The 12937-nt window shown below is 41.7% G+C and overlaps 1 protein-coding gene across 3 annotated transcripts in view; it reads right to left on the bottom strand.

Annotated features, from left to right (window-relative positions):
• Nucleotides 1–6442: 6442 nt before the first annotated feature.
• The window catches only part of LOC123162154 (conserved oligomeric Golgi complex subunit 3), a 36210-nt gene continuing 29715 nt past the window's right edge, over nt 6443–12937 (bottom strand). For 2 of the 3 annotated variants that reach the window (XM_044579944.1, XM_044579945.1), the window contains exons 23-25: nt 7908–8033; nt 7727–7827; nt 6443–6794 (exon numbers count right to left, since the gene is read on the bottom strand). In XM_044579944.1, coding sequence (XP_044435879.1) covers nt 6665–6794; nt 7727–7827; nt 7908–8033 — 357 coding nt within the window. In that variant the 3' untranslated portion in view covers nt 6443–6664. Of the gene's footprint in view, nt 6795–7726; nt 7828–7907; nt 8034–12937 lie in introns of those variants that run through there. The other variant, XR_006481074.1, reaches the window with a different exon arrangement.

The raw sequence follows: 12937 nt of genomic DNA, 5'->3' as shown, positions 1-12937 counted from the left end.
TTATTAGGTTAGCTTGTTTGATTACCACTTGTAATCCCTATCTTGTACTTGTTCCCTCTTTATTATAATAAAGCTTTTGATATGCTATGGCGGTGTTGCCCCACAATTCCCAGTCAAAAAAACATGACTTCCAGAATAGGATTACCGTACCACTCTGGTGCGGACCGTACTCTGGTTGACCTATGAGGTTCGGTAGTAACTTGATCTGAAGTTTCATGATCATCATCATTAGCTTCTTCACTAATTGGTGTAGGAATCACTGGAACTGATTTATGTGATGAACTACTTTCCAATTCAGGAGAAAGTACAATAACCTCATCAAGTTCTACTTTCCTCCCACTCACTTCTTTCGAGAGAAACTCCTTCTCTAGAAAGGATCCATTCTTAGCAATAAATATCTTGCCTTCGGATCTGTGATAGAAGGTGTACCCAACAGTTTCTTTTGGGTATCCTATGAAGACACATTTTCTGATTTGGTTTCGAGCTTATCAGGTTGAAGCTTTTTCACATAAGCATCGCAGACCCAAACTTTAAGAAACGACAACTTAGGTTTCTTGCCAAACCACAGTTCATATGGTGTCATCTCAATGGGTTTAGATGGTGCCCTATTTAACATGAATGCAGCTGTCTCTAAAGCATAACCCCAAAACGATAGTGGTAAATCAGTAAGAGACATCATAAATCGCACAATATCTAATAAAGTGCGATTACGACGTTCAGAGACACCATTACGCTATGGTGTTCCTGTTGGTGTGAGTTGCGAAACTATTCCACATTGTTTCAAAGAATGGCAACTTTGCATCATGTTGCTTTGCTTAAACAATACTTCCATATATTCTCTCCATTCCGCTTTCACATTATATTAGTAGAACTAATTGATGTTAAAAGGCTTATGTCTATGTTAGTTAAGTTGGTTCATAGTCGTTTAGTTTGTTTTTGGATCGGCTTAGGTAATTAGATAGACTCAATGCAAGGTGGTTTTTGCTTCTTTGTACCAATTACATATATGTTTTCTCTTGCATATACCCCACTAAGCAAATAACTAATTATGGTCTTTTGATCGGACGGCGTTTGTTTCCTGGATTTTTGCCCTTCACTTCCATTTTCTTCCTCTTATTTTTTTTTTGCTTCCTATTCGCTTGATTGATATTGTATTGTTTATGTGCTTCCTAATTTGTTCTGCAGGTACTAGCCGGGCTTGGCATGGATTGGTGTCTTGCATGTTTGCCAGGCACATTTTTAGTGGTTACAGGTTTCTTGCGTATTCAGGTAGCTAATTTACCCCATAACTTATTTTGATGTGTGTATGGTTCCCTTTAAAGTGGTTCTCTTTGGTACCACCTGTTCTTCCAGTTGCTTGGTTGATTAGGATGTAATACTGTTCAAAGAGCCCTCTTGCATTTATTTATGAGAGGAGGACCTTGACAGATAGGGATTCAGAAGAAGCAAATGCTACACAGGGATGACCGTTGCATGTTTATGAAAAGAAAATTTATCTATAGACTTCGGACTTTCCTGGGTTTGTGAAGTTAAAGACCTATGGTAGCCATCTAGTTCTTTTGGGGTTTGCACCTGAATCCTACATTTTTATAGGATTTTTAGGCCTCATTTTCTTGTTTGCATCAAAGTTATATCAGGGGTTTGGTTATTGCATCAGGTAGCTTATTTACCCACTAATTTCCTATACTTTGTTTGATACTGTGTATCTATAATTGTTTAGTGTCGCTTGAATTCAGAACAAAGAGCTGGTACACCAGACATGAAAGAAAGGAGTAGACGGATCAACAGATTCCAGATGCTATAGGTTATATATATATGTGAAGCAGAGATAGTTCTAGGTAAAAGTGTATTGATGGTCGGAATTGCTGGCACACTGTCACCGGTCTACTACATCTATAATCATACATTCAACATGTAATTTAGCAAGTCTACATGTTATCCCCTATCAAACATAATTTTAGTATGCTAGTGTAGCCTCCAGATAAGTTTTTTGAGTCAACTGGATCATGTGTAAATATTCATTGCCTCTTTTTACATTCCGTTAATTAGGTAAAATTTGTTAATCATATTGGAGGTCGGAATTTCGGAGCTGTCGCCAGTGTACATAGTCGTCATTGGACGGCTCGTCGTAATCTCGGCGGCAGAAGCGAGCACCCAGAGCGGTTGTATTCGTTCTAGGCTTGTAGCTCGTATTGAGAAAACGGCAGTCAACTATCTGCCTTCAGGAGAGACTTCAGGTTCTTCTCCTGTTGTGAGTGATGTAGTGTGGGATTTCTATGGCGTCAGTCAAGAAGCCGAGAACCTCGCCCAAATTTCATTCATGGCAACTGATGCGAACTAGACCATAGGCATCTATCCATATGATGAGGAGTCTAACTGCCCTGAGTTTGATGAGTTGCCCGGTTTTTGGCCATCTGAGGGCCGAGGACAACTGCGGTGCAAGTCGCTTTGATGATGAAGACTTCCTCTTCCACGAGAATGACTGAAGCTTCATGCACGAGAAGAAACTGAGGCCCTTTTGGTTTATCAGCAAGCTTTTCTTAAGCGTCGTGCTTAGCTTCAGTGCCTCTACTAAAGTGTTCTGAGTTAGTGTAGTATGCACCTATCCAACCTTAGTGTAAATTATTTGTAATGAGGTACTATGAACCAGTGTTCTAGATGGATGATAGCAGGCAATGTATATCTACATAAGACTACTACCCCTTGACTATTGTAATTTATGCACCTGTCAAACGTTAGATTCGGTATTATGTATCTACCTATTCTGTTTCTGCTTGTCACTAAAGTTGTTTCTTTGTTCCCCTTGTTGTATTTCTGTAAGGTGAACCTTTTTTCCTGATACGGTCAAGCATTGATCTTAAAAGAAAGACAAAAACATGTGTTACAAAGGAAAAGACATTGTTAGCCCTGAATGTGGTTTGCTTGCTCAATATTGATCTCGCTGCCACTGCTTCTGCTGCTCTATATCACTGAGTTGTATGCCCTGCTTCTCTTAATCAAACTAAATGGTTCTGCTTTGTGCTCAACTCATGTTGTTATTAATCAGGATAAATACTGATGCTTTATCATGCGCAAGTAAACATGCTAACCTGCCTCGTTGGCACACGCGCTTAGGCACAACGTTTGGACCCGGCACCGCGTGCCAGGGCGCGCTGTAGGTCTAGTACTGATTGTATGAGTGGAGTATAACTTGGTTCGGTTGTGGTAACCGAAAAATATTTACAGGAGGGAGAGGTAGAGACAAACAACATATGTAAACAAAAGAGAATCTATTTCTATCCTAACAAGATGTAACGCACAAGTCATGGTGCAGCTAATGCTAACAACCTGCATGTTTAACACGTGGTTGGATGGTTAGAGGAATTGTGGTATCCCAGCCCATCAGGGTTTAAATCCTGGTGCTTGCATTTATTTTAGGACTTCCAGCGATACGCATTCAGAGGGAGGAGACGTTCCCGTCGACGACAAGGTGCCTACGGCGACTTCATAAATTTCAAGATGATATGACAGCTCAGTCTTTCGGGGGTGCTCATAGGGGAGGGTGTACATGTGCGTTCGTAAGAGTGAGTGTATGCGTATGTATATGAGCGCTTGCATTTGTACTATGTTAAAAAAATACATTGATCTGGACATCTAGGCAAAATTGTATGTGCTTTGATGCAGCCTAAAAAAAGTCTAATGTAGATCTTCAGATGGTGATTGATATCGTGTAGGTGGCTATTTTCATGTTGTTCTTTTCTGAACTTTTGTTTTTAGGTGAATTTGTTAACAGTTGTAAGGCAACTTTTCTCGGTGGACTTCTTCGTCTTTGGCGGTGGATCAATCCCATCTAATACATCGATAAATATGGCATTGCCAATGTAACTAGAGTAGGTGAGACAATGAGACGAAATATTAAGGACAATAAGACACAAAATACTGCATGGAGCACTCCTCGCTAAAAAGAAGGACAACGCTAATGCCCAATCGCTCACACGTATGGTGTAAGCCAAACCCGTCCACACGCCTTATAACACATAGACTACACCACGTCACCGCATGTATGCATGTGTAAAAATTTTTTGAACTTTCAGTTTTTAAAATATTTTATCTTTTAAATGAAAAATCCGATTGAAGATCCATTTTCATCATTAAATCCCTTCCGACGATATCTTCGAAACTAGATCGTATATCAATATATTTCGACGAATTTTGTTTGGGGTTAAAAGTTGTCATGTCTATTATACATGAATTGCCATTATGTTTACACTGAAATTGTCATGGTATGTTTCAGCTATTTTATTCTGCATTTAAAAGTAAATTTTGACATATTATAAAATGGAGAATTAAGAAACTAGACTTGTCATGAATCATAAACTAAAATTGCCATGATACATGCACTTAAAGTTACCATGGTTCGTGAAAAAAAGTAACTTTTATGATCAAAGTACTGGAATTGTCATCATCAAAAAACTAAAATTGTCATGCCAAACTAAAACTATCACATGGCAACTTTAGTTTAAGCACTATGGCAACTACAGTGTAAATATCATGGCAACTTTTGGGCAAAAAAATTCGTCGAAACATATCAACATGGGTCTAATTTTGAAGATCTCGTCGAGAAGGATTTAATGATGAAAACGTATTTTTAATTCGATTTTTTAATTAGAAGATAAAACATTTGTAAGCCGAAAACCAAAAAAAATCCTACTGATATCATCTATTCATACGTGGCAAAATGAATGGTGATAAAGGCATATGGGCGATGTGCAAGATGCCACACATATGGGCGTTAGTTTTTGGACGCCGATAATGCCCACACATGTGGGTGTTAAGGGATCTGGCCACACATTTTGTGTGGTGTTTAAGAGGACCAGCCCACACGCCTACGTGTGAGCAAAACAACTAGTGCTCACACGCCTCTTTTTTTCCTCGCGGTCCCTCTCACACGCCTACGTGTAGGTAAAATGGATAACGTCCACACGACCTCTCTCAGGCACCTACCTCATGGTCACGCACGCCCCGCGTGACAGTCATCATGCGTCCCCGCAGTTGCCATGGTCCGAACCCTCTTCAATGTCCGTTTAACTGCAGTTGCCATGTCGCTGAACTGCAGTTGCCATGTCGGACAACTACAATTGACATGGATGCTCAACTGCAGTTGCCATCTCAGGTCAAGTGTCAGATGCCAAGTTGCCATGTATGATCTAGTTACTATAGTTGCCATGATTTGAAAACTTTAGGGGTTGCCACCTACTAACACTAGGCAGTTGTCATGTATGGTCTGATTTACTACAGTTACCATGATTTGAAAACCTTAGGAGTTGTCATCTACTAACACTAGGCAGTTGTCGTGTAGCGCTACAAAGAGACATGGCAAAATAACATGTTTCGGGTAAAGAGAGAGTTGCCACTACTTACAAGCACACTAGGGCATTCGCCGTGTACCATGCAAAACACATGGCAACTGACATGTTCGGATAAAAAAAAGAGTTGTCATCTGCTTACAAACACACTAGGATAGTTACCATGTATACTGCAAAACACATGGCAACTGGCAGCTTTGGATGTGGGAGAGGAGACAGACGTGTGGGCGAGATGACAAATGTCCATACACTAGCCCTTGTGCGTGAGTGAAAACAGACATGTTAGCGAACTCCTCCCCACACGTGTGGGCGTTAGTATTTCCGTAGTTTTTTCGAAAAAAATATGCAGTATTTTTAACTGATGGAAGTGTTTGACTAGCGAGGAGCTGATGTGTACGGAGTACTATCTCCGTCTAGGTTTATTTGTCCTCATCGTATTTTTGTCAAAGTTTGACCGTGTATTAAACTTACAAAATGTTAATGCACATCACTGAAAATTATATTGCTGGATTTGTATGTGAATGTAGTTACTAATGATATTGTTATTTCTATGTATAACTTATATTTTTTAAGTTAAAATCATGGTTAAAATATGATCTAAAATACAAGGGGACTAGTAAACAAGGATGTAGGTAGAAAACATAATTGCAGACACAATCGACAGCTCCATGTCTTAGATGACGTTTGCCTTAAGTCATTTTTCCTTGCGCATGTCAAAACGGGAATAAGATTCTCTGTCTAATGTCCTGGAGAATAGTTTTCTGCTGCAACGTACATAGTTTTTGTTACGCGACCTAGAACGTAGTTTTTGGTGCATGTTACATTCAAATGGATCGGTGCATCTTAAATAGTTTTTATTAGTTGCCCTGTTATGATGTTGAATGCAAGAAATGCAGACATTCAATAGATGTAATCAGTGTCCAATAAAATGCAGCCACTACTTGCAGCCTAATCAAAAATTCATAAGCTAGCCCATGGAAAAAACACAAAACCTACGGTTGTGACACACTAATGGCAATTGCCAAAGCAACGAATTCGATATAAAAGGGGGTAAAGCAAAGAAAGGAAAAAACAATCAAAGAGCGACACGCATATGCTTCTAGTCTGTGAGTACAGGAGCAACGAAATAATCAATCCGATATGCTAACACATTAGCAACAATCTTGTACTAGCCATCCACCATGATTGATGTCATATCAAAGTGTGTTTAAATTTGATTACAGGATTAAAAATAACATCACTCTAGTTGAACAATCGAGTGCACTTCTCACTCAGACTCAAGAGGACACACCATAACAAAACATATGAAAAAGTATGGGCTACAGAAGACTGTCGAGCTGAGATTGCAGATCAGATATAGACAGCATACCAATAGACTGAATTTCTTCAGCCGAGTATTCTGAGTTCAGAAGGGACTGTAGCTGTATATGAGCCTCAACTATATTCGACCTACAACAAAGAAAAAAGCATAAGAAGAAACTCGCAGAAAACAACTTCAGTAGTACATAAAGTGTTTGACCCTCTTCAGTGTACAATCACTAGTGTCAGCATACTCCCTCCGTCCAGAAATACTTGTCCTCAAAATGGATAAAATGAATGTATATATAACTAAAATAAGTCTAGATACAACCATTTCGAGGACAAGTATTTTCGGATGGAGGGAGTACATGTGTATAAGAAAACATGAATAAAGGACAATCTTGTATTCAGTCATAACCAAAAGTTAGCTGCGTACAGCTTAGCACATTTCAACTTACTAAACGAGGTACTTGTGTGAAAATCTAGATGATGCACACAAGTAAAAAGTGCCACGATTGACAATGATGTATGGAAGTGTGCTGATTTTGCGAAAACAGTGGAATGGTAAGGTAAAAATTTGCTCAACTACTAGGGACCTTTGAAAAATATAAAAATTGCATCTGTAGCAGTACTAGGTGGATCAAGTGCTCTAGTTTGCATAAATGACAACACAGAATAGAAACGGGCAGAAGCGGAGCTTGATCAAAGAACCTCTAGTTTGCAGGCTTTGATCCCCGCACATGCTGCTGAACTCTTGTACCTATTTACTTCTCCACTTAATGAAAAGAGTTGTCTATTCATAGTTGTGTAATACCGCCCCCAAGAATGATGAGGATCTATAAAGGTTCTTTCATCAAGCTCTCGCTTCGGGCTCCAGTACATTTATATATATCGGCCTATGGCATCCTGGGAATACAAGTTGCTATTTCCCTAACAAGGATTTGATTTCTATCAATATATGAATGATTTCTTATGGCAAAAACTTAAGTTGGTAGCTAACTTTGGCCAGGTAAGCATTACTACTCAGTGGATAAATAACGCCATGGTATTCTTGATGGGTGTTGTAGGACGTAGAACCTTACTTGATGGGTTTGAATATAATTAATCTTGTCGATGGATTTTGCAAATACAACATCAACTTGGTCATTGCTTTGGGCAGATCTTGTTGAATAGCAGTCCCAACCTGTTTTGGCAGAATGAATAGTTCCATAACATATGAAAAGCAGCACAGTAGTAAATAGCTTTTCATAAAATGACATGTACCTTTTGAACCAGCTCTGCAACTTTATCGGGTGAAGCAAATGCTTGTGTCTTAAGGGGTTTTGCTAGAACAGAATCCAAATTCTGGCCCTGGCTACCTGAGGACAGTGCAACTTTGACAGCGGTTACCTGCCATACAAGTGAATCGTGTTGCAATCAAAATTTTAGAGTATAGCCTACAACACTGGATATAACACTGATTTCTACGATTGTGGTCACACATCTCACATTCTGGCTTCGCTGTTTGGCCTGAACTATAAAATGATGGCCTGATTAATACTAGACATTGGATAGTCACAACTCGCAATACAAAATGGCAACATTTCAGGACTGCTACAGTTATTACAGCAAGAAAGAAGTCCACTTTACTCTTCTGCAGCATCTCCAATGTCCACGTAACATCCACATCCAATGTATCATGCTGTTTACCACCACCCCCCCCCCCCCCCCCTAGAGCTAGTTTTGCCCGCTACAAGTTCAAGTATATTGGCCACAAAGTCATGTAACCTGGTTTTATTTTGCACATCATGGTGTCCATGTCACCCTTCTTCTATCTCCCGTCCTCTCTACTTGTCTCTGTCATCCCTCCAACTTCCATGGCTCTGCATGTAGAAGACCTTTCTCCCCTCCATCTTTCCCTTCCACTCCCATGATACTCTGCACGTAGAAGACCTATACACAGCCATGCGCCCACACGCTCAACGGCCACCTGAGCTTGCTCTCAGTGCTCATGACATACGATCAGTCCCCTTGAAAGAAACGCTCGTCAAACTAACGGCAAAAGAACATGCCTTGTTTCTAAGGCGTCCTGCTTTAGACGGTTAAGCGATAAGGCGCCCTGACAGCGGCTTGGAAATATGCCTGCTTTAGGCGCTTAGGCGTCAGAGCGGGTGGTGCTCGCCTTAGGTCGCTTTACCACCTTGTAAACAATGACAACAGGCAGAACAGACGATTATAATTTAGGATTAGGGGCAGAATGGGGAGGTGATAAGTGGGGAATTGGGTACGGGCTGGTCTTGAGCTACGTACTATGCACGCACCAGTGTCTTCTATTCCTGCTAATGGTTGCCAATTCCGCACTTCTTGATGTGTACCGTTGGTAACTCTTTGGTTGTACGACTGCTTTTCCTTGTAAATTTTGACATGCCAAGTTGGACATCTGGTCATCCAGCTGTATAACCCCATGCGCTTGGAGTGCTCCCCTTCCTTGAGGCAGAATATCAAACAGGTTCCAGCTGGGCAGGGTGAAAGAACATGCGGTGCCCCCATGTTTGGTTTTGGTAATTGATGACAATCTTTATAGACTAATGGTTGTCTTGAGTTATATTTGAAGGATTTGTCCATAGGCTTTTCTTGAAGTCCATGTGTTGGTTTCAAGGAGTTTATGAGTTGACCAAGGTGCTATTAAGGAATTATCCAAAGATTGGTCATGTGAGTGTTGAGCTTATTGCAAGCATGTCTTGAAGAAGAAGATTGTGTGATCATTCATGTTTACCTTCAAGACATCATCCAAATGAAGAGAGTTGGAAAGATTCAAGGTTGATCAAGACTCAGTCAAAGAGTGAATCAAGTTGATCAACACACAAAGCGTAGAATATGTACCGAGAGGGATCAAGCGATCCCATGGTATGGTAAGCACTGTCAATTACGCTTTGTGTACTAACCCATGATCTTCGTGAGAGTTCTTTGTGGGGTTAGGTTGTGGTGTGCAAGTTCAAGTGAAGCATCACGAAGAGATCAAATGCTTGAAGCTTGTCGTCCATTGTGGTGACAATGGACTTGTGAAGATGTGCGGAAGAGAGGCTCACCCACAGTGGAGTATGGGGGAGCAATCAACTAGTCTTCATCGCGCCAACGCAATCAAGAAAGGTGGTCCAACTTGAGGGAGTCAAGATCGTCATCATCTAGCACAAGTGGACTTTGTGCAAGGCAAAGGTTTGCCCTTGATAGGTTTTCTATTTTACCGGTCTCATGGTCGTAGTTGGGAGACCGGGTTTTAGGATCGATTGCCGTACTATCAAGGGGGGCTCTCGATGAGTTGCTTGATCGTATCGTTCGTAGAGAGCTCAAACCATTGCATCCTTGCATCATCTTTATTGGTTTTTGTTTGGTTCTTCTCCTTGTGAGATTTGGAGCTTATGGTCATCTTGATGACAAGCTCGAGTTCATCGAAAACGGAGTTCACATGCATCTTCTATGATGTTCTCGATGTTGGAGGTTCTGCCGATTCTTCTCTGATGGAGTGTTCACTCCTCTATATCTTAGGCATACCTCCCTGCCTCTTCTTACTATAACCAGTCGTTGTTTTGATGCTACTCGTTGTCTTGTATCCAACAAGCTTGAGTTTGCTCAATTCGGAGCTCATATGAAGAAGTTATGGCAGTTTTGTTTTCTCCCTGCGGTAGTACCGCGGTGGAGTATCAACAAGCTTGTAGCGTCAAGCGGTAGTACCCCCGATTGGGCGGTAGTACCGCTCCGGTCGGGCGGTAGTACCGCTACTGCATTACTGCCGCCGTACTCTGCTCTGCCCTGCCTCTTTTGGACCCGTGTTCTGCTCCTCCAGCGGTAGTACCGCTGGGGTGAGCTGTAGTACCGCTGGGGTGAGCTGTAGTACCGCTTATAAGCGGTACTACCGCCCCAAGGTTCGTGTTTTGCTGCTCCTTTTCCCTGCTTCTTCCGCCCGAGCGGTAGTACCGCTAGTGTGCGGGCTGAGCTCATAACGGTTGGATTTTCCCCCTCCTATAAAAGGGGGTCTTCCTCCCCATTGAACCTTATCCTTTGAGCTCGTGTTCTTCCCCCATTGTTGACCTTCTCCGAGCTTGCTATCTCTCAATCCCTCCATGGATTCTTGCTAGTTTTGGGGGAAAAAGAAAGAGGAGATCTAGATCCACATTTCCACCAATCACTTTCTCCTCTATGTGAGGGGAACCCCTTGGATCTAGATCTTGGAGTTCTTGGTGTTCTCCTTCTTGTTCTTCCTCTCATTTTCCTCCCTAGCATTAGTTGCTTCGGTGGGATTTGGGAGAGAAGGACTTGAGCACTCTGTGTGCCCTTGACATTGCATTTGGTGCATCGGTTTGAGTTCTCCACGGTGATACGTGGAAGTTTCAAGTTGAGAAGCTTATTACTCTTGGGTGCTTGGTGCCCTTGAGCTTGTTCCTCTTGGGTGCTTTGGCGCCCTAGACGGTTGGTGGTGCTTGGAGCTCAATCATTGTGGTGTAAAGCTCCGGGCAAGCGTCGGGGTCTCCAATTAGGTTGTGGAGATCGCCCCGAGCAATTTGACGGGTACCGGTGACCGCCCCCAAGGGTTGCCAAAGTGTACGGGTTCGGTGACCGCCCCCAAGGGTTGCCATTTGTACGGGTTCGGTGACCGCCCTCAAGGGTCCCTTAGTGGAATCACAGCATCTTGCATTGTGCGAGGGCGTGAGGAGATTACGGTGGCCCTAGTGGCTTCTTGGGGAGCATTGTGCCTCCACACCGCTCCAAACGGAGATTAGCATCCGCAAGGGTGTGAACTTCGGGATACATCGTCGTCTCCGCGTGCCTCGGTTATCTCTTACCCGAACCCCTTTACTTATGCACTTTACTTTGTGATAGCCATATTGTTCTTTGTCATATATCTTGCTATCACATAGTTGCTTATCTTGCTTAGCATAAATTGTTGGTGCACATAGGTGAGCCTAGTTGTTGTAGGTTTTGTGCTTGACAAATTAACCACTAGGTTTATTCCGCATTTGTTCAAGCCTAAACCGTAATTATTTTAAAGCGCCTATTCACCCCCCCCCCCTTCTAGGCGACATCCACGATCTTTCAATTGGTATCAGAGCCTCGTCTCTCTTTGTTAGGCTTAACCGCCTAGAGAGTAAAGATGTCGACTAGGGGATTAGGATTCTCTGACACTCTTAGTTTCGATGGCACAAATTTTGATGTTTGGGTAATTCGCATGCTTTATCTCTTTAGGGTCATGGACCCAAATCTAGAGCGAATTGTAGATATGGGTTTTTCTCCTCCAAAGAATCCCCAAAGATTATCTTTAGAGGATGAGAAAAACTCTTATCTCAATGCTCAAGCTTCTAATGTGCTTTTCGATGCTTTGAGCAATGTAGTTATATTTCAACTCATGCCGTTCCGAGATGCTCATGAGTTATGGAGAAAGCTTCAAGATAAATATGGTGTGTCCAAGATTTGTGGGGATGATTGTTCTCCCTCCACCTCCGGCCGTGTTGCCTTCTCAACTTCTTCTACTTCACCTACATGTGAATTGCCACAAGGTAATGCTGGGGTGAGTAGTGGTGGTCATTGCAATGATGATAGTGTGCTTGTTCTTGGTAATCCTTCATCATTATCTTATTGCAATGGTCTTTCTTTGGACTTTAACACTTCGAGCACCTTACATGCTTCACATGCTTGTGTTGATAGTCCTTGCATATCATGTAGAAATTGCTTGACTAAATCTCATGATGATATGCTTGCTATATCTTGTTCCATAATAAAAATGCATGTTTTTCCTCGAGTTGTTGTGCTAACAATGTAGAGGAAACCCAACACTCCATGGAACAAGATGCGGTCTTGAATGATGTTTCAAGGGATCCTACATCATCATCTATTGCATTTTGCCTTATGGCCAAGGCTTCAAAGGTATCTCCCACTTTGAATCCCAATATATCTTGTGATGATATTGATGATGGCAAGAATGATGATGATGTTGATTATAATGAAGAGAATGATAATGTTGCCTCCTTAAAAATTAAGGGGGAAATGATTTTTAAAGCTCTTCTTAAGAATAAAATTGCTCGTTCCAACTTCATGGAAATCATGTCTATTGCTATTGAGGGCAAGAAATATATTGATGAGTTGGAATCTCGTCTTGAGGAGCATGAGATCACCATTGATCAAATGGAAGGTCATGAGCGTGATTACGCTAATGAGATTGCGGACCTCTCTCAAGCTCTTGAACTTAAACAAACCACCAAGGAATCTCTTGAGGAGACTTTTGCTCTAGAATTATCTAGAGTGAGGGAATCTCGTGATAG

This window comes from Triticum aestivum, chromosome 7B (genome assembly GCF_018294505.1).
Source record: "Triticum aestivum cultivar Chinese Spring chromosome 7B, IWGSC CS RefSeq v2.1, whole genome shotgun sequence".
In the NCBI taxonomy this organism is placed as follows: Eukaryota; Viridiplantae; Streptophyta; class Magnoliopsida; order Poales; family Poaceae; genus Triticum; species Triticum aestivum.
This window is presented reverse-complemented; position numbering and strand designations above follow the sequence as displayed.